Here is a 22,291-nt window from a genome sequence, read left to right as displayed (position 1 = left end):
CTATCACTATCCTCCAGTTTGTAGTCTTTTCCTTTCTGTTTAGCATCCTCTTTTATCTTTCCCATCTTCATTATTCAGGTGAGAGCCTGTAGATCACTCACCTTAATCTTTCTATTTGATATATTCAAAAATTCTCTTTCAAATATTACCCTGACCTATGAGGCTTCCACTGAATACACCTGGCTACAAAAACTAAACAAATCTGAATGTCAAATCTGCTCTCCATGGAAAGTAGGTTACAGAACGCCACAGGGAAAGAAAACCACAAAAGCAGCTGGATAGAGTATTATTAACAGTCACTATCGGGAATCCCTCTGCGCTCTCACTGCCGAGGCCCCGGGTTCAATCCCTGGTTGGGGAACTAAGATCCCACAAGCTGTGTGGCACGGCCAATAAATAGATAAATAAATAAATTTTAAAAACAGTCACTATCTCAGAATGAGCCTTTTGGACTGACCAGCAACCCTATTATACCTCCTGCAGCAGCCTGTCTCTCATAATCCAAATTACTATTTTAAGCCTTCTCTACTCTAGTCAAACATCTCTCCATTCCAAGTCCCACCCACATGCTCAACAGATAATTTCACCTGACTGTTCACAGAGAAAAACACAAGCCTTCAGATGATTTCCTCAACCTCATTTTTCTTATATGAGCCCTTCTTCCTCTAATAGAGTCAATGCATTCACATATGCTCTGAATTAATTCCCCTGGCACTAATCAAGGACTCTGCTTTGTCACTTTTGTCTTCTTTTTTAAATTATTATTTTTAATTTTTATACAATTTTGAAAGGTTACTTTCCATTTACAGTTATTACAACATATTGGCTCTATTCCCCGCGTTGTAGAATATATCCTTGAGCCTATCTTACTCCCAATACTTTGTATCTCACACTCCCCCACCCCTCTACTGCACCCCCCCCCCTACACTGGTAACCACTAGTTTGTTCTCTGTATCTGTGAGTTCCGCTTTATAGTTTAATCTCCTCTCTCTCCTGACCGTTAACTTCTTTTCCTCCACTTACTCTTTCCTGCAACCATTTAAACCGAGCCAAATCCTTTCAAACCTTTAGGGGATAAAAGACAACAACGCTCAACCTCAGATTTCCTTGCAGTTATCACTCTCTTCAATCTTTTATAGATAACCAACTTTTTGTAAAAAGTTGCCCACTCTTATCTCTATTTCCCCATTTTCTACTCACTTCCCAGCTCACTTCAATGTGGCTTCTGCCACCCACCAGCCATGTACATTTCTCAAGGTGAAGACAGAGGCCCTGTCCAACTCACCTGGGATGCAACGGCCAGTGACCCAGCATCGTCTCTCTCGACCTTGACGATAATCTCCTGAGAAAGGAGACAGTCCTGAGAAGGCAAAGCAGATGAGAAAAAGGAAAATAATCAGGGAGCTAAGTCATGGCTCAAAACTCCCACTGTGAGTAGGCTAGGATTTGACAGACCATCTGTTTTAACACATCCCACCTATCAAACTTCTGCTCCTTCCCACTGGTAAGCTCAAGCTGGGCATGTGGAGAGAGAGAGGGGACATCTGGAGGAGCAACAGGCATCAGACACAGCATGATGTCTTTGTGCATCTTCCAGACCAGCCCAGCTACCAGCTGAATGGAGCTGAGTGACCCCAGACACGATGCAGAAGAAAAGAACTGTCCAGCTGGGCCCTGCCTGAATTCCTGAATCACGGAATTGTAAGGAAATAACACGTAATACAGCAAGACCAAAGAATGATAAAGACAAAGATCAACAAATTAACTTCATAAAATGTTTGGCAAAAAGTTCCACCGATAAAGGCACCACCAATAAGAATCTATGTTCTTAAGATTTCCTCCAAATCAGAAAGAAAGAAAAATAGACAAAGGAAAATGCACATGCAACTCAACTATGAAGAAATAAAATGGCCAGTGAATATACAAAAAGATGCTCATCTCTTTCAATCAGATAAAATCACATCTCTATTTCTATGACACCTCTATACATTAGAGACCATTAAATTCACACCAATAATTCCAATTAGAATTCAACAACACACTTTATTCTAGCCTTCCCACTTTCTATATTTGTACCTTCCTTCTCTGGGTCCCATTATCCTATTTATATTTATTTATTTGCTCAAACCCCTGTATGTACCCAATATCCCAACCACATGGACTGTTTCTTCGGCCTGTTGCTAATGACTCCTGCCCTGGTGGCCCACGGGTCAAGAGCTTCATATACTCCTAGTGGAAGTTTAAGTTGATACAACCTCCCTGGATTGGCAATGTATTTCTTAAAATAACATTTTATTTTGAAATAGTTTAAAACTCACAAGAATTTACAAAAACAGAACAGAGAGAGTTCCTGTGTACCCTTCACCCAGTTTCTCCCAATGATACTATCACATATAACCACAGTGCATTGTCAAAACCAGGAAACTGATATCAGTTCAACATTTTTAACTCAGGTACCGACTTTATCCAGATTTCATCCGTTTTTTACATATACTCTTTGCTTTTATTTTTGTTTTTTTAATGGCAATATTTTAAAAATGTAACATCCAGTAAGTCTTCTTGATAGTATTTCCTTAGGGACTTCCCTGGCGGTCCAGTGGTTAGGACTCAGCGCTTTCACTGCCCTGGCCCAGGTTCAATCCCGGGTCGGGGAACTAAGATCCTGCAAGCCATGCGGAAGGAAGGAAGGAAAGAGAGAAAGAAAAGAAAGACAGAAGAAGGAAAGAAAGAATACTTAGATGTATGTACAAGAAATCTCATTAAAGAGTTACATTATCATAGCAAAAATGGGGGGGGGGGTGGATTAAGTGTCCATCAGTAAGTGCCTGGTTAAATAAATTATGCTTCATCCAGATAACTGAATATTATTTAGCAGCCAAGAGAAGAAAAGATAGATTTGCATGGATTGATGCATATAAAGGACAGAAAGATGTCTATAATATATTGTGAAGTGAAAAAATTAAGAACTGTATATAGACCATGAATACATTTTTATAAATTATAAACATGCCCAGAAAAGTCCGGAAGGGCAGTCTCAAAAGCATTAAAAGCAGTTATATTTTGGAAAAGCAGAATTGAGGTGCAGGTTCACAGTCTGTGTTTCAACATGGTATCCATTTTTTAATGACATTTCTTTTCCTTAATTCAATATTTACCAAACAGCAAAAAATGTTTCCTTCTTGAAAAAATCACTCTGAAACAAGACAATTCCTTTGTGGCTTCCTGAAGTTTTTACTACCGAGTACAATGACTCATCCTGTCAAATGACACTCTGTTCAAGGACAGGCATACCTCTTTTTTTTTTTTTTTTTTTTTTGGCCTCACCACGGCTTGCAGGACCTTAGTTCCCCAACCAGGGATTGAACCCACACCCTCAGCAGTGAAGGTACAGTCCTAAACACTGGACTGCCAGGGAATTCCCCCAGCATACCTCATTTTATTGCACTTTACTGCGCTTCACAGATACGCATTTTACAAATTGAACGTTTGTGGCAACCCTACATCAAGCAAGTCTATTGGTGCCATGTTCCCAATAGCATTTGCCCACTTCATGTCTATGTGTCACAGTTTGCTAATTCTCAAAATATTTCAAACTTCTGCATTATTATTGTATTTGTCATGGTGATCTGTGATCAGTGATCTTTGATGTTACTATTGTAATTGTTTTGAGGTGTCACAAACTGTGTTCAAATAAGAGGGCAAATTTAACCCATAAATGTTGTGTATATTCTGACTGCTCCACTGACCGGCCCTTCCTCCGTCTCTCTCCCTCTCCTCAGGACTCCTTATTCCCTGAGACACAACAATATTTAATTAGGCCAGTTAATAACCCTACAATGGCCTCTAAGTGGTCAAGTGAAAGGAAGAGTCATACATCTCTCACTTTAAATCAAAAGCTAGAAAGGATTAAGCTTAGTGAGGAAGGCATGTCGAAAGCTGAGATAGGCTGAAAGCTAGGCCTCTTGCGTCAAACAGTCAGCCAAGGTGTGAATGCAAAGGAGAAGTTCTTGAAGGAAATGAAAGGTGCTACTCCAGTGAACACTCGAATGACAAGAAACAGAAACATTTCTATTGCTGATATGGATAAAGTGTGAGTGAACTGGACAGAAGATCAAACCAACCACAACATTCCCTTAAGCCAAAGCCTCCACCAGAGCAAGGTCCTAACCCTTCAATTCTGTGAAGGCTGAGAGAGGTGAGGAAGCTGCAGAAGAGAATTCTGAAGCCAGAAGAGGTTGGTTCATGAGGTTTAAGGAAAGAAGCTGCCTCCGTAACATAAAAGTGCAAAGTGAAGCATCAAGTGCTGATGGAGAAGATGCAGCAAGTTACCCAGAAGATCTAGCTAAGTAATGAATGAAGGAGGCTACACTAAACAAGAAATTTTCATTGTAGACAAAACAGCCTTAGGTTGGAAGAAGATGCCATTGAGGACTTTCATAGCTAGAGAGGAGAAGTCAACGCCTGGCTTCAAAGCTTCAAAGGACAGGCTGACTCTCTGGTTAGGGGCTAATGCAGCTGGTGACTAAGTTAAAGCCAATGCTCATTTACCATTCTGGAAATCGTAGGGCCCTTAAGAATTATGTTAAATCTACTCTACTTGTGCTCTATAAATGGAAAAACAAAGCTTGGATGACAGCACATCTCTTTACAACATGGTTTACCAAATATTTTAAGCCTGCTGTTGAGACCTATTGCTCAGAAGAAAAGATTCTTTTCAAAATATTACTGCTCTGATATTAGAGCTCTAAAATATTAGAGCTCTGATGGAGAGGTACAATGAGATTAATGTTTTGATGCCTGCTGGCACAACATCCATTCTGCAGCCCATGAAGCAAGGAATCATTTCAACTGTCAAGTCTTATTATTTGAGAAATGCATTGCATAAGGTTATAGCTGCCATAGATAGTGATTCCTCTGGTGGATCTGGAGAAAGTCAATTGAAAACCTCCTGGGAAGGATTCACCATTCCAGATGCCATTAAGAACATTTGTGATTCATGGGAAGAGGTCAAAATACCAACATTAACAGGAGTTTGGATGAAGCTGATTCCAACCCTCATGGATGACTTTGAGGGGTTCAAGATTTCAGTGGAAGAAGTAACCGCAGATGAAGTGAAAACAGCAAGAGAACTAGAATTAGAAGTGGAGCCGGAAGACGTGACTGCATTGCTGCAATCTCATGGAAAAACTTTAATGAATGAGGAGTTGTTTCTTATGGATGAGCAGAGGAAGTGGTTTCCTGAGTTGGAATCTATTCCCGGTGAAGATGCTGAGAAGATTGTTGAAATGACAACAAAGGATTTAGAATATGACATAAACGTAGCTGATAAAGCAGCAGCAGGGTTTGAGAGGATTGACTCCAATTTTGAAGGAAGTTCTACTGTGGGTGAATGCTACAAAACAGCACTCCATGCTACGGAAATATTGTTCGAGAAAGAAAGTGTCAATGGATGAGGCAAACTTCATCGTTGTCTTATTTTTTAAAAATTGCCACAGCTCCCCAAACCTTCAGCATCCACCACCCTGATCAGTCAGCAGCCACCAGCGGTGAGGCAGGACCCTCCAGCAGCAACAGGACTATGACTTGCTGAAGGCTCAGATGATGGTTAGCATTTTTTTAGCAGTAGGTATTTTTAAATTAAGGTATGTACACTTTTTAGACATAATGCTCTGGCACACTTAAGAGACAACAGTATAGTGTAAACATAACTTTTATATGCACTGAGAAACCAAAAAATTCACATGACTCGCTTTATTTCGATATTCACTTTACTGTGGTGGTCTGGAACTGAACCCGAAGTATCTCCAGCGTATGCCTGTGTACTTTGTTCCTTCTTAAATCTTCAAACACTGAGAAATAAGTACAGTTGACCCATGAACAACATGGGTTTGAACTGCCCGGGTCCACTTACATGTGAATTTCTTTCAATAAGTACGAACAGTACTACACAACCCTTGGTTGGTTGAATCCATGAACGTGTAACCACAGATGTGGAGGGCCAACTACGGGACTTGAGCATCCGAGGATGTTGGTATACATGGGGACTCCTGGAACCAATCCCTCTCGGATACCGAGGGATGATTGATTCTTACTTGACTGAATCAATCAATACTGTTGATTCTTGATTATAACTCAGTTATCATTCAGTCTCAATCATAAACTAAAAGGAGATAAACTAATGTACTTTTCACAGGTGTGCCAACTTCCCTCCCTTATCAACCTAGATAAAATTTCACCATTGCATTGGGAAGGGTCATGAAAAGTGGCTAGCTTAAAGTCAGAAAAGGATTTCTCCAAGCCTAAAAACACCTCTCTATAATTCCTGGGCAGGTACTGAGGGTAAGGCTGAGTATTTAATGAACTGGAGTTGTCGCAATGTAAAGGTGGCCCAATGTGAAAGCTTAACCGCTAGTTGCCTGCATTACTGTTGAGTACAAATGCCAGGATGGTTAAACTGCCTTAACATGGCTGCCTGGGCATTACAGAATAGCTCCAAGGCCAAGGAACAAAAACATACAAATCTGGGGCTTCCCTGGTGGCACAGTGGTTGAGAATCTGCCTGCCAATGCAGGGGACACGGGTTCGAGCCCTGGTCTGGGAAGATCCCACATGCCGCAGAGCAGCTGGGCCCGTGAGCCACAACTACTGAGCCTGCGCGTCTGGAGCCTGTGCTGCGCAACAAGAGAGGCCGCGATAGTGAGAGGCCCGCGCACTGCAATGAAGAGTGGCCCCCGCTTGCCACAACTAGAGAAAGCCCTCGCACAGAAACGAAGACCCAACACAGACAAAAATAAATTAATTAATTAATTAATTAAAAAAAAAAACCCACATACAAATCTAACTCACAAGGCTAAAATAACAACAACCAAACTACAGATAGCCCCAAGGAGCCACAAGTTTTGACCCCAAACTGCTAATGGACTCAAATATCATGGAAACTCGGCTACTAAGAGAAATCGCATTCTTAATGTGTGACAACACCAAAGGTGTCTTTTCTTGCTACAAAAGTGGCAGACGTTGAATTCTAACAACTTAAGGGCCAGAAGTTAACTCATCCTATAATCTAAAACTACCTGGGAAATGAGAAGTTTCTCAAGAAAGGAAAACCTAGAAACACTGGACTGTATTTTAAGTTATTACATAATCTTTCACTCTTTTTTGCTTGTTTTTAACATTTAAGACCAGTTAAGAAACAATGCCAAGAACTGAAAAACTTCATGTTTCTATCTAACTCAGCAGGTACTAGGAAAGACAAAACCCCAAAATGCTCCGTATCTGCCACAACTGCTAAAACAGTTTTACTTGGGGAATATGGATGCACCTTCTCTTTAATCAAAACTGTTTTCAACATCTTTTGATTTAAAAGTTTTCACAAGGAAAACAGAAGGGAGATCACTTCTGCTCACGGTCATCTCTGCACCAAATGTCCTTCCCTGCCACCAGCCCAGCAGTCAATTCCGCCCCTTTGCTTTCATTTCTTTGCATCACACGTATATTTATACCTTTTTTAAAAAATCCAACTTCCACTAGAGTGGGTTCCATAAGAGCTGAGCTCTCCTCTCTCCTATTTACCACGGTTTCACTGTGCTTCAATCAGTACAGTCATCACTCAGTGTCCTCGGGGGGGGTGGTTCCAGGACCCCCACTGATACCAAAATCCACTGATGTTCAAGTCCCTTGTATAAAAATGGCGCAGTACTTGCATATAACCGACATACAACCTCCCGTCTACTTTAAATCATCTCTAGACTACTTGTAATACCCCATTCAATGTCAGTGCCATGTAAGTGCCATGCAAATGTGATGGAAGGAGTTGCCAGGCAAGCAGCAAATTCAAGTTTTGTTTTTTGGAACTTTTTGGAATTAAAAAAAAATTTTTTTTGATCCCGGGTTGGTTGAATCTGCAGAACCCTAGGATACGGAGGACCAACTGTACTGACACACAGCAGGCACTTCATAAACGTGTGTTGACAGTAAAACAACCACACGGAATGTGCTACCTGAGCCTTCACATTGTCCTTTGGTCCCCAAAGGCACCAAGTCTTTGCTGAGTTCAAGTCCCTCCTCTGGTTAGAAGAAACCTCTGTTGGGCGCCCTTTCTTCTCAGAAAATTCAAAGCATCAGCCTCCAGAACCTACCCCCAACTTCCTCTCTCAAACTAAATGCTCAAAAACCATGTTGTCGGGACTTCGTTGGCAGCCCAGTGGCTAAGACTCCAACGCTCCCAATGCAGGAGGCCTGGGTTCGATCCCTGGTCGGGGAACTAGGATCCTGCGTGCTGCACAGCGCGGCCAAAGAAACAAAACAAAACAACCGTGTTGTCACAAAAGTATGTGAACACATACACACACACACACACACACACACACACACACACACCCCTACACCCACCCACTCCTTCTATCCACTTCGGATTACCAACCATTTTAGGAATGTATCCTGTATTTACATCTTAACTCCAGCGGCTTCCTTAAGATAATACCTATCATTTGCTAGTGTGTTTAACAACACACAGAGTACTTCAACACAGACTATCTCACACAATTATCTAAACTCTTTTGAAGAAGGGAGTGACATGTCAATTTTACCCACACAGAAATAAATGGTAATAAAGTTTCGTAAACTCATTGAAGTCCACGGAGTTCACCAGAGATGGTCCAAACACTGATTGCCTGATGTGAACTCCTCCCTTTTCCATGGCCCCATCGCTCAAAGTCTGATCATTCAAGCTCCGGAGCAAATGCCACCTCTTCCTTGAAGCGTTCCCAGATAGCACAAAGTCTTGTCTTTTCTTCCCTTAGTTTCTTAGCTGTTTTTATTGGACCCTAACTGTACCAGTAAAATCATTCTCCTCGAATTACTTCCATGTCTATATATCTGGGTCATGAACCCTAAACTGTAAAGAACTGTATATTTTTCACCTTTGTATTCTCCTCAGTACTGACCAGGAGCACAATGTGAGTTGTCTGAATGTGACAAGGCTAGAGATAAGTGCACAGTTTTGGATATATAACTGGAATGAAAAGCCTTTACCCCCACTTCTGTGTGCTCTGGAGCATTTTTATTTTTATTCTTTTTCACTATTTACAATTTATTTTATTCTACAACTTTATTGAGGTATACTTGACAAATAAAAATTGTACAAAGTTACGATTTTTTTCATATGGTCAGAACACTTTAAGATCAACTCTCAGCAAATTTCGAGGACACAATACAATATTGTTAACTTTAGTCACCATGCTGTAAATTAGATTCCCCAGGACTTACCCATCCCACATAACTGACCCTTTGCAACATCTAACCAACATCTTCCCATTTCCCCCACTCCCTGGCAACCACCCCTGTACTCTCTGCTTTTACGAGTTGGACTCTTTTAGGTTCCACACATAAGTGAGATCATGCAGTATTTGCCTTTCTGTGCCTGGCTTATTTCACTTAGTGTAATGTCCTTCTGGAGCATTTTTAAAAGTATCCCTTTTGTTCAAAAATCACCTCTCCATATAATGAAGGAACGGTTGCCTTTTTCTTTGTGTACTTTACAGAATTGGAATAGGAATTAGACTGTTGACTTCCACGTGGAGAAGAGTTACAGGCAAAAGATAATAACTGTTCTCTCTGAGACATGAATGGAACCATGTGTGACCCAGGGCCGAGGAAGAGAGACAAGCAGAGCCCTCATGGAGTGGCCTGTCCCCTTCACAGTGAACCCTTGCTCAAATCAGTCCTAGGACTATTTGCTACTTGCTCTCCTGTAAACAGAGTTGACCAAACATACCTAACTCAGGGGGCGGGGGGTGGTTCTTGGGGGAAAAAAACAAAGCTTCCGGTCAAATCACAGAATGATAACTGAACTCAATTCTCCAAGCTTTGTATTTGAGAAACTCCTCCATCTGTGAGGAGGTCCAGGATATTAACTCTAATAGGCATGCAGGAGGAGAATTTCCCTCCTTGGTGTGTTAATTTCTCTTATCGCCCAGAGGAGATGTAGGGCAGAGTTCACATTTCAGCTCAAGGGAAGTGATGTACAGGGTCCATTTGGAGGGCACAGAGTTTCTTAATTACTAATTTGAGAGGGAGGAAAAGCAACCCCTACTCAAACCAAAAGCTGAAGGCTCCCCTGCCTGATTTTCTCAGAGATCCTCCTGACCAGAGGGTCTCGCTAGTTCTCATGCACAAGAAAATTCTCTCTCCCATCCCACACCATTATCTATGAAAACTTCTCAACTTTCCTCAAATGGACAGAACAGACCCTCCAGCACGGGGTCACCAACTCATCAACAACCTGCCCAGCTCTGATGTTGAAACTGACAGGGAACAGGCGAGGCTCCACCACCACCTTGGCAGGATGTTTTGGTCTCACTCCCTGAAGGCAGGCAGGGTTTAGAGTCGCCTCAAGGCCGAGTTACTTCCAGGTATGTAAGTCACTGAAACCTCTCAGGTGATGTCCCAATACAGTCTCTTCTTGAGTGTCCCTCATTCAAAGCCAAGACTTGGGCTCCCTGGTTGTCTCTCCCTGCCAGGGCTCTGCTTACCATCTCCAGGCCCAAAGCACCCGTGCATCTTCTGATAACGATTAAAATGAACTACAGACCATTCAGAGTTGAGAAGTGTGGAAACCAGCCTCCAAGGTGGCCCCCAGGGACCCCCGCGCCTCCTGGTATTCACACCCTTATGTAGTCCTTGCCCACCTGGTACCAGGGTGGGTCTGTGCGACCAACAGACTACAGAGGAAGTGATGGTGTGTCATTCTGAGATCAAATGATAAAAGACACAGTGGCTTCCATCTTGGTTGTGTGCAATTAAGCAAGCAAGCTCCCGCTCCCCCTCCGTCCCTTCCTCTCTCTCTCTCTAATGTCTCTCAGATCATTTGCTCTGGGAGAAACCAGCTGCTGTGTTGTGAGCAGCCCTGGGGAGAGGTCTACGTGGTGTGGGACTGAAGCCTCTCACCAACAGCCACATGAGTGAGTTTGCAAGTGGATCCCCTACCCAGGCAAGCCTTCCAAAGGCAGCAGCCCCAGCCAACAACTTACTGCAGCCTCATCAGGGACCCCAAGTGCCAGAAACATCCCGATAAGCTGCTCCCAGATTCCTGAGCCTCAGATACTGTGTGAGATACAAAACGTTGGTTGCTTTAAGCTGCTGAGTTTGAGAGATGTAGCCAGAGATAACTAATACAAGAAGGAAAATGTTTTTGCTTTTTCTATCTACGTAGCCTTTCTGTCTGTGAGAACTAAGTCATCTTTCTCCCCAGCACCTCACACAGGGCCTTACATTGGTTAGTCCATCAATAAATATTTGATGAAAGTAAAAATCATAATGAGTAGATTGCTAATTCAGTTGTATAGCATAGGAGAAGATGGTGAAAGGACCATTAGGATTCCCAGAAAACACCTGAAGTTACTAGCTTAAAGTACAATACCAATGGTCACATCAAAACTCATTTTACCTGTACTTTTGATAAAGATGTGAATGCAAATGTATGTAAATTTGTATTTGCATAACTTCTCTCTCTGAAACTCTTGTGTACGTGTACAAGGAATCATTTATATAATCAAAAACATTTATAGCAGTGCTGTCTATAACAGCAAAAAACTGAACACTAAATATCCATCAACAGTAAACTCATAAAACCTGTGGCATATTTAGAAGTTGAGATCTGGACACCAGGGGTGCACACTGGTATCAGAATGTCACTGCTCTCAGCCCCTCACAGCGGACAGAGACAGGGAAAATATATGTGTATATTTGTGTGTACACACACACACACACACACACACACACACAGAGGCACACAACATCTGTATGTATTTCTACATCTACATATACTGAAGACCAGGAGCCACACCAGTACCTCCAATTCCACTGATCACCACCAAGTTCATTCCAAAGTCCTCTCTTTCCACAGCTGACGGCGAGAACCCTGCCTCCCATTGATTGATAGGGACAGAGTAAAGGGACAAAGTAGGTAATTAAATAGTTAATGCCACTAGGGGATTGTAAGTAAAGAAAGAAGTATGGGAGACTCCTGTAAGTTAATGATCACTCAAGAAAACAGGTCTGCTTAACCACAAAACCAAGCGGGCTTGCTCAGCAACAAAGCCATGTGACAGAAGCGTGAGACACGCCCCCAAACAATAAAACAATGGTGGCATGAGACCCACATCCTGCCCAGTGAGCTCAGTGAGTTAATGATGCCTAGCACATGCTCCTCTGTGTGCACTGAAAACAAAAATATGAGGAAAAGGTGGCATTATACTAAAACCTGAGATGATTTACCATTTTTTTAGCAAACGTTACCGCCTTTTTGCTCATTTCCACTGCGCCATGACAGTCCCAGCTTGACCATGTAGGGACAAGAAAACTCCCCTGCCCGACATGGAGGAAGAACTGATGATGGAAGCGTGAGGTCTACTTAAGAATGAGGAAGAAGGTGGTCTTTTCCCCCCTCCCCACTTTTCCTTTGACTATAAAACTGTAGCCCACTAAATTTGGGGGGCACGGCACCCTCTTGCCTGCCCACCTGTAAGCCTCACAAGCGTCCTGTTCTAATAAATCACTCATCTCTTACTTGGCCTCATGCTGAATTCTTTCTGCGCTGAGACATAAAGAACTGGAGCTCCAAGAAGCCCCCGCGAAACGCCACCTAGTGGTTTCACCATGACCCTTGTTTGATTTGTTTATCTGACTGACCCCCCTGTAAGTAACTAATCTCCCATTTCCACCGCCACTGCCTCTCCTACACGGTTCTCCTCGGCCCACCCGGGCTCTGCTGCCCCACATGGGGCCGGCCTCTGCCAAGGGGCCCTCGTCACCCTGCCTGGGCTCTGACTCTGCAGGCCAGGTGGCCTCTTCTCAGGGACTCACTCTCGAGTCACTTGGCCTTGGACTCCGTGTGGATGCCCTCAACACCCTGCCTGAGCTGATACTCCACGTCGAGTCACCCTCACGTGTAGATGCCCTCAACCTGCTCAGGCTGTGATACGCCACACCAGGATGCACCCCACCTCCAACACGGGTGCCTGTCTCACCCGGCTCTGGCTCGGACACCCTAAGCTGAACCACCCCTTGCGTGGACACCCTCACTGCACTTGGGCTGCCCACACCGGGGCATCCCCTCTCTGGGTGCTCTTCTCACCTGCTCTGACCGTGTCACCCCAAACCAGAACTCCTCCTCCATGTGGACACTTACCTCACCCCGATGGGTCACTGATGCCCTCACACATGGATGCCCTTGTCACCCTGACCAGGCTGTGCCACCCCACAGCAGGCAGCCCTCCCTCAACTGCAGACGTCTACCTAGCTCTGCCCCACCTAATAGCTTCAGGATTGAACTGTCCAGGAAGGGAAAGGTGAAATTCTAATTTAACATCTTTAAGAAATGAAATGTTCTCAAAGAAAATGCTTTAAATCATTAATTTCCTAACCTTAAAATGCGTTGTACAGGAGTACAAAAGTATAGATAAGTAAATAAAAACATTAAGTCACTGGGAACATAACTTACAGATAATCTTTGTTAACTGATATATTATAACGTATTTTCTATGCACACGCAAACTACGTCCTTTTTTTAATCATTTCAAAATGCTATTTACTTAACGTAGATCACAAATATCTTTTTATCCTATCAATGGCTACAGTGAATTCCATTTCATGGTCTTACTAGAACTCAATTAACTCTCCTCTTGCATTGCACGTTCTCAAACATTCTTTCCAACTGCTTATTCTTAAGCAAAGCTGTGAGTCGCTGGCCAAGGGGTAAACAGTACCCTAAGGGCTTTGGATACAGGATGCCAAATTCCTTCCAGAAAGAGTTATTTGGGTTAAGAGGGTGAGGAAATGCAGGGAGCCCCATAAAACGTATAGTGTGTAAGTGTTAGAAGCCTGCTTATCGGGAGGGACCAGAAGCCCCCAAAACACTGCAAAGGGAGCTGGATAGTGTCCCAAACCCAGGGGATCAGGCTGTGGGGCATGGGTGGGGACAAGCTCTGGGTCTCCCAAGGGAAGGGAAGCTCCGCTCACCTGCGCGCTGGCCTTCAGGGGTCCCGGGGGCTTCTCATCCCGCTCTTCCATGCTCTCCTCCAGGCACGGGCAGGGGCCTGAGGTCCTGAGCTGCAAGGGGAGAAGCCCTGAGTACAGCATCTTCGTGCAGGTCCCCTGTGGTTCCCCCCTCCCTGGATTAGTCTCTGCTTCCAGGATGCAGTACCCATGGCAACTGTGCTTCTAGAGGCTCCTGCCCAGATAGATTCCTGCCTGAATAGCTGTGCTTGCACCTAGAGTCCCTCAGTCCCTCTCCCAGGCCAAGGCTCTGCAGCTCTAGCCTGTAGCTCCTCCACTGTCTGGGGCCTCTGGACCACCTACCTGGAAGCCCACCACATGGCCAAGTGCGGCCTTCCGTCCATCACCAAAACCTGCAGCACGAATCAGTCCCTCTCTATCCCACCGGATCCTGGGACCCCTACAAACACCCAGCACATCAAGGACCCCTGGTGTGCACCCGCTACCCCCAACCTGAATCTGCAGCCCCAAATCAGCACCTCTTCCTAAGGCAAACAGTAGGGCTCTGGGCTTGATGGTTCAAACTCCGTGCGTGACTAACTGCAGGAAGTTCATGACGTAGCCCCGCCCCTCTCAGGATCCACTGACAAGCCTGACCCTCCAGCACCTGTCGGGTGGATTGCCTCTCACCTCCTGCTCAAACAGCCAAGTGTAAAGCACAGAGCTCAGCTGCACCCAGAACCTGGTCCCTCAACCATTCTAGGGTGGGCGGGCTCCTACCAGAAGAGCGCCAGTCCAGATTCTCCCCCACCCCAAATCTTCCTGGGCCCCGAATCTGTAATTCTGACCTGGCCCCTCCACCAACTTGGGTGTCCTCAGGCCTGAGTCGGAAACAAAGCCGGCATGGGACCAGGGGCTGCCCGACAAACACCAGCACCTGCCAGCCCCTCCTAGGCCCCGAATGTGGACCTCAGTTGTCTTTGTACCAACTCGATGTTTCTGGGTCAGAGACTAGAACAGCCCCTGGCAAATCCCCCCCTCCGCACGCCATCCCTACCCCATCTCTCCCTCTTACCCACCCCTCAGCCCCACTGGATTCTCACTCAAACAGTATAGGGTGAGTTCACAATGCAGCTGTACCCTGAACCTGCACCCAAACTGCTTCCCCTACCAACCTCCCCAGGCCCCTACTTGAGTCGCACCTGCCCAGATTCCTCCCAAACATCTTCCTGGGCACCTGCAGCTCAGGGAGATCCTGTCTCTCCACCAACCTGGGCATCATCAGGCTGTGAGCGGGGCGCCAGGGGCACAAAGACCTCAGCGCCCTCTAATACCCACCTCCAGCTCCTCTTTTCTCACCCAAGTACCTACGCATGTGCACAGAGGGCACCTGGCACAGCCCTACCCCTCTGCAGCCCAGAATCTGCAGCTGCTCCCTCCACCCACCTGGACATCCTCAGGCAGTACCAGGGTCCTAGGACTGCCTATGCGCCCATTCTGCCCAAATGCCAGTGCATGTGCAGAGCGCGGCCTTGGCCCTCCCAAGTTCAGAACCCAAAGCTCCAAACTGGGGCCCTCAGGCCTCTACTCCAGCAGCCACCGCATAGGGGCCACCCATCGAGGTTCCCTCCTCCTGCTGGCACACCCACGCACGCAGAGCAGGCTCACACCCAGAATCTGCATCCAGGACCTGAGCCCTCGGCCAGCCTGGGGCACTGTGCAAGTTCCCGCTCCTGAGACGAGAAGCTGCATTTCCCAAGCTGTTCCTCAACCTCCCTGGGATACCTCAAGTACCCACCAGCCCCTGTGAGGGTTCTCAGGTCCCCAGCCTCACTGCCTGCTTACCGCCATAACTTCAGAACACCCAAACAGTAACTGGAGCAGAGAATTCCAGAATCAGGCCTAGGACCTGGGCACTCACCAGCCTGGGGGTTCTCAAGCTCACGACAGAGCAGCTCCCATGGGAACCGGGGCCTTTTGCTTCCTCCAACCCAACCGTCAACCCCTGGGTGCCACCTAGCATACAGCCCCTTCCAGGTCCTAATCTGCAGCCCAGACTCTGTTCCTCTACCACCTGGAGCATTCTCACGCCTGCAAGCTAGGCAGCCCGAGCAAAGGTCCTGGGAACACCTACTTCATAATCGTGCTGGCAGCATCCTGCTTCCTGCCCAAACAGCTGTCAATCTGATGGCGGCTGTTGCAGCTTGTCACTCCTGGGCTCCGATTCTGTACCTGCCACCCAGTGTCTTCACGAAACTTGAATGTCCTAGGACTCTGCACTATCCTACGTGGGTCCCAGGATCACTGGTCCAAGTTCCTGCTTCCCATTCAGACATTTCCAACATGTGTAGTAAGCCCTCTGCTTAGAACCTGCTTCTAGGCTCTGGTCTCTCCGTCAACCTAGGAGTCTGCAGTCCATCAGCCAATCTCACGGCGGGGGGAGGGGGGGAGGGTTGGGGGGGGCGGTCGCTGAAGTAGCGCTGCCTCTCCTAAAACAAGAAACTGCAACTCCCGCTTAGTCTGTCCACTACCCAGGGCGCCCCCAGGTCTGCAAAGAGTGGTGTCTGCTCCAGGGTCCTAGAGTCAACTACCCAGAATCTCACCTCCCATCTAGTGTTTCCTGCTCAAACACCTGCTCAAGAGTACAGGAATAATGACAGAGCCCCTCTCCTCCGAGAACCAGAATCTGCAACTGGGCACTTCATCAACCCAGTCGTTCTCAGCTCCTCCAGCCTTGGATGAGGGGGAGGCGGGGTTCTCAGGATCTTCCCCCACACCCATGCATATAGCCTGTCTTCCACCAACCTGGGCATCCCCAGAGCATCCTAAGAGCAACACCCGACCAGGTACCCGCGCACGTGCGCAGAGCACAGTCCCGTGATCTGCAGCTGCCCTAGTATCACCACCAACTGCTGTGACCCGAGGCTGAAGCACCGCCCACGCAGGTTCCCAGATCGCCCACCCACACACGCCGTCCCAGCGGACCGCCTAGACCCTGCGCATGCGCGCACGGGACACCCGGAGCTGCCCCGCCCCTCACCAACCTGGGCGTCCACCGGGTCGACGGCCAGGCAGGGCCTGTCCCAGCCTTAGTACCCAGCACGGCTCTGCGGCAAGACGAGCTCGGTTAAGCAACTCTCTGCCCCGATTCTGCACACGACAGACTCGGGTTAAGCTACTTCTGTCCCCTCCCCTAGTCGGCATCCGCAGGGCCACTCGACTTAACCTCCGAAGGACCGAGGTGCACGGAGACAAAAACGTCCGCGCGCGGGACAATGGCTGCGCTTCTGGCCGAACCCGGAAGTACGTTTGGGCTCGGCGAGCCTGGACTACAATTCCCAGAAGGCTCGGCGGCGCGGGCGGTGATTGGGCGGGGTTCCAGCTCCTGAGGGAAGGTGGACACCCGGACGCGGCAACACAGGAAGAGAGCGCTAGGGTTGGGGTTCCCGCTGGGGGCTGAGAGTGTGCGTGTCCGAGTTTTTGCGGGGCGCCGAGACGAGGAGCCAGATCGGAGGCCGAGGCCAAGACACCGATGCGTGGGGAGTGGCTGGCTTGGGAAAGGCCGGCCCTGGGCTCGGCTTGACGTCCAGGAGTGACAGTGAAAACGGGATCCGGAGGGGAACGGCGGGGACCCCTCCTGGGCGCCTGCTGCCTTTGTCAGGCGCTTTGCGCTCAGCATCTCCTTTGGTCCTCGTGGGCAAAGATAGTTGCTACAAACCCGTTATACAGTCCAGGGAGCTCCTGTCAAGCCCTTCAGGAGTCTGAAATGTTTTTGTAGTCAAAATAGTAAGAATCCTTTTTTTTTTTTTGAGGGTTTTTTTCCCCCTACCTATAAGGACTTAAGGATCTGTTCCCCACCCCTCCTCTTTTCTCTTTGCCTTCATCTCCTGAGCGCTTTCCTGGCTCAGTTCCAGACACGCTGGCCTTTACACTTTCTCCAACAACTCCAGCAGGCTCCCACTTCAGGACCTTAGCCTGTGCTGTTCATGCTGCCTGGCAGGCTCTTCCTCTGAGGATTCCCTCACCGTCTGGTCGTTAGGCGAATGTCACCTTCTCTTGAGGCATTTCCCCCACCAACCATTGTAATCTTGCAAACCCACTCTTCACTCCCCACGTACTCCTTCCTCCCCCCACCGTTATTTTTTTCCCTAAAGAACTTTTCACTAACGTAGAATATATTTTAGGTGTATTTTTGTTGTTGTTTTTGGTTTTGTTTTGTTTTTGGTCTATTGTCTATCTGCCTTCACCACGAGACCGTGCGCTCCGTAAGGGAAAGGATTTATATCTATTTTGATCGCTGCTGTACCCCCAGCACCTAAGGTATCTGGCACATAATAGCTGCTCAACAAATATTTTGTTTTGAAAAAAGGTTCCTGGCCCTCCGTTAAACACTTTAACATCTTATCATCGCGTTAACCAGCACAATCACCCTGTGAGGAAATTGTGATGGTTATTTCCACCCCATCAGGGAGGAGGCTAAAAACTGGAGCCCTGCTATATGAAAATAAGGTATTTTTAAGCTTTTTCTTTTAATGCTGTCAAAGAACTCCTGTAGTTTTCCTCACGTGAATCTGACTTTTAACAACAAAAAATTATTGCTGTTTGAAATGTAATCTCTACCCCCAAAGCTCCTTATAATTGGTTATTGTGGTTGATTTTTTTTAAAAAAATATTTATTTTGTATCTGGTTAACCTACTGAAATGTTGTGAATTCTTATAGTATTCCATTTGATTCTCCTGGCTTCTTTAGTGAGACAGTCATCTACAGATAATACTTTCATCTCTTCCTTAACAGTATTTTAAACCAGATATTCCCTTTTACAGAAGATGAAACTGAAGCCCAATAATATTAAGTACCTTACCTTAGATTGTATGGTAAGGGCAGAGCTGGTATTTGAGTTCAGGAAGTCTGACTCTGGAGTCCATGCTCTTAACTTTTACATTATTTTGCCCCTTGCCTACACATCAATATCTTTCCTCTACACAAGCAATGCTAAGTTTGCAAACAAGACAGAGAAAGGTTCACATTTATTCATAACAGAAGCAAAAAAAAAGTCTTACAAATAAATTTAGTAAGGTGTATAGAGACATTAGAAGAAACCTTCAGAACCCTACTGAGAGAGATAAAAGATGTGCAAATGCCACATTACAATGGTTGTGTTGTAAAGGTGTCAAATTTTGCAGAATGATCTACAGATTCAGTACAAATAGGACAAAATCACGATGGGGTGCTTTGAGTGTTAGCTCATCTTCCTTCTTTCCTGTTCACTTGTTTGTGTGTGTGTGTTTACTTCAAGATATTCAGACATTAAAGCATTAGTAATATATAACTTAAAACTGACTTTGTCTTTTGTGTGGTCATTTTTTTATTCTTTCAAAATGAACAAATGGTAATGTTTACTTCCAGGAGCACCCAAATCCCTGACCTAACCTGAATATTATAGGGACTTTGGAACAGCCACTACTGTGGAACAGGAACTCCTTCTACAAAGATGCCCAACTAACACAGAGATTTCTCTCTCCTTTGTTTGGGGATTGGCTGAGACCCAAGTTTCATACTGAGGTTCTACTGGCAAGGAGTTGGATGAGGACTCAACATCTACTGAAGAGCAAGGGGGTTGTAAATTCATTTGCTTTAAAGATAAAGATAAGGGAGAGGGAGAGTGTGACCTGTCCTTAGGATATTCGGGAGGAAAGCTGGGAAGAAGTTCTCGGCAGGTAAAAAAAAAAAAGGACAGTCCTTTTCCTTTGCTTGATCCTCTACCTCAAACTATAAATGTTGGAGGCACCAGTGCTTAGTTTGTCAGCCCCTACTCTTCTCTGTGTTATCTAGTCTCTTTGGGATCTGTAGGGGGAAGGGTTAACTCAGCCGGCCTGAGTTGCTCAAACCCTGCACATTCCCCCAAAAAGGCCTATTTCAAAGCACTAGTTCTTGGTCAGCTTCTGGGAACTGAGCTTTTATAATGTTCTATCTGGTAGAAGTGTATTTGCATGCCCGTACCAGTTTGTCCAGATAGTTATACAATGTGATCTATAGTGAACACACCTACTTTCCTTCTGGGGGTCGGAAGCTTCAGTGACTGACCCTCTGTAAAAACCGTGGACATTTAAATTCAGGGTGAGCCTTCCTGGTTGGCAACACTTCACATGTGTTGTCACATATCGTGGGAATCCCCATGTGACTCCACAGAGAAAGGACCCTTGGAAGCTTATGCATGGTTTCCTCCAGACTCCACTTCATTTGTACCTTTTCCCTTTGCTGATTTTACCCTCTGTCCTTTTGCTGTAATAAGCCATAACAACGAGTATGACAACTTCTAGGTCCTCTGAATCCTTTTAGCAAATCATTGAGCCTGAGGGTGGTCCTGGGGACCCCCGACACAAGATCTCATCTAGCCCCATAACTTCAAATCCCAGTGACAAGCCCTGCTCTATCTAGACTTTTATGAACGTTTACCTGCTTGATTCGCCAACTGATCCTTGACATGTCAAATTCTTGATTTCCCCTCTCTATCCCAAATTTGCTCCTCCCCCATTGTTGCTTCAGAAAGTGGTCTGCCAGCCATCCAGTTGCTCTGGCCAGAAACCTGGGGATCATCCTTGACTCCTCTTTACCTTTAGCAAATCTCATTCTCACATCTCCATCCTTGAGCCCCTCAGGATTCTAAGCATCTCACGTCTACGCCTCCCCAGGTGCCTCATTCCCATGCTTCATTCTATGTTTTCTCTTGTCATCTCTTAATAGCTCCTTGTTCCTTATCCTCTACCACGATTTGAAAAGACACTGCTCGTCTGACCCGTGCATACATCCCATGCTCTACTCTGGCTGACTCAGACTCACACTTCTCCCTTGGTTGCTGTGTCCATCAATAGTCTTTGCCCATGTTTGGGATGCAGCGAATACTATGGCATCCCCTGCTTCTGGGTATCAGAACTTGGCCCTCTAATTCTAGGCCGCTTTTGCCTTGTTTCTATTGCTTTTAAAGAAACATGAGCCAAAAGCTTAAGATTTGGTGGGAGCTAAGGTCCAGAGCCTGAAAAACACATTGAAATAGAATGTCACAAGGTTTACAAAGAGAATGGCTGGAATATAATATGTATGCAATAAATGTCGTTGAATGTATGATTAAGCATGGCTTCTCTAGGATTTCTGGAGAAAAGATCTCTGCTTCTGTTAGATGAAGGGGTTGATTTGGCAGTACATGTTGTGTTCTGGATTCACAAGCACCTATTACACAAAGAGAAAAGGTAAGTTCCATTTCTAGGTGGGCTTTCCTGGGCTACTTGCTGTAGGAACCCAAACTTTCTGGCATTCTCCTTCCCCATCCTTGAAAATTCTGAAGGTCTTCCTCCTTTCTCATTGTATTTCAGTCACGCTGGCACCTCTCCATTCCTGGAATGGCCCATGCTTCCCCACTGTGGAGGACAGACTCTAAGGTGACCCCCATTATACTCACCTTCTGGTATTCATGCCCTTATGTAATCTTCCCCTTGAAGGCAAGACCTGTGACTTGCATCTAACCATTGGAATACGGCAAAGGTGACAGGATGTACATGCTTACATGTATGTGATTCTGTTCTATAAGAGCATGACATCTGTCGTGGCTTTGAAGAAGCAAGATGCAATGTTGTGAGCTGCCTATGGAGAGGGCTACATGGCAAAGTGCAGCCTCCAGCTGACAGCCAGTAAGAAACTGAGGCCCTCTTTATGACAACCTGCAAGGAACTGAATGCTTCCAATAACCATATGAGCTTGGACGTGGATCCTTCCCCAGTCAAGCCTCAGATGAGACCTGAAACTTGGCCAACACCTTTATTGCAGCCTTGCAGAAGACCCATCTAAGCAGTGCCTAGACTCCTGACCCAGGAAACTGTGAGATAATAAATGCGTGTTATTTTAAGCCACTAAGTCTGTGGTAATCTGTTATACAGCAACAGATAACAAAGACATTCTCTTCAGGGCCTTTTCACTTGATGCCCGTCAACTCAGAATGTTCTACTCCAGACGCTTTGCATTGTTTGCTCCTTCTCATCCCTTCAGAATGTAGCAGACACTGAGGGGGCTGACCTGACACTCTTCCCCATATCTTCTCCCTTGCCTGCTTCTATTGAAGAGACTGGGAAGGATAACATCTCATTTTCTCAGCCTTCCTTGCAAGAAGAAATACCATGTGACAGCATTCTGACCCAAGGAGATACAAGAGGAAGTGCACTGGGTGAGATTTCCAGGAAGAGCTTTTGTTCTACTGATAAAAGGAAACAAATGCGACTCCTTTCCCCAGACCCTGATGAAGAG

At 45.9% G+C, this 22,291-nt stretch overlaps 2 protein-coding genes and 1 pseudogene across 4 annotated transcripts in view; 1 reads left to right on the top strand and 2 right to left on the bottom strand.

Annotated features, from left to right (window-relative positions):
- The window catches only part of ZNF180 (zinc finger protein 180), a 25,848-nt gene extending 8,575 nt beyond the window's left edge, over window positions 1-17,273 (bottom strand). Inside the window, exons 1-3 of one of the 3 annotated variants that reach the window (XM_036834252.1) lie at window positions 17,040-17,273; window positions 14,020-14,109; window positions 1,286-1,360 (exon numbers count right to left, since the gene is read on the bottom strand). In XM_036834252.1, the coding sequence (XP_036690147.1) occupies window positions 1,286-1,360; window positions 14,020-14,070 (126 nt within the window). In that variant the 5' untranslated portion in view covers window positions 14,071-14,109; window positions 17,040-17,273. Of the gene's footprint in view, window positions 1-1,285; window positions 1,361-14,019; window positions 14,110-16,129; window positions 16,231-17,039 lie in introns of those variants that run through there. The other 2 variants (XM_036834253.1, XM_036834254.1) reach the window with 2 other exon arrangements.
- On the top strand, window positions 3,837-5,594 carry LOC118885547 (annotated as a pseudogene).
- Window positions 17,189-22,291, bottom strand: part of CEACAM20 (CEA cell adhesion molecule 20) — a 21,981-nt gene continuing 16,878 nt past the window's right edge. The window contains 1 exon segment of the mRNA XM_036834078.1: window positions 17,189-17,685. Coding sequence (XP_036689973.1) covers window positions 17,189-17,685 — 497 coding nt within the window.

Source organism: Balaenoptera musculus, chromosome 19 (genome assembly GCF_009873245.2).
Source record: "Balaenoptera musculus isolate JJ_BM4_2016_0621 chromosome 19, mBalMus1.pri.v3, whole genome shotgun sequence".
In the NCBI taxonomy this organism is placed as follows: Eukaryota; Metazoa; Chordata; class Mammalia; order Artiodactyla; family Balaenopteridae; genus Balaenoptera; species Balaenoptera musculus.
The sequence above is the reverse complement of the archived record's forward strand: the minus strand, read 5'-3'. Positions and strand labels throughout refer to the sequence as shown.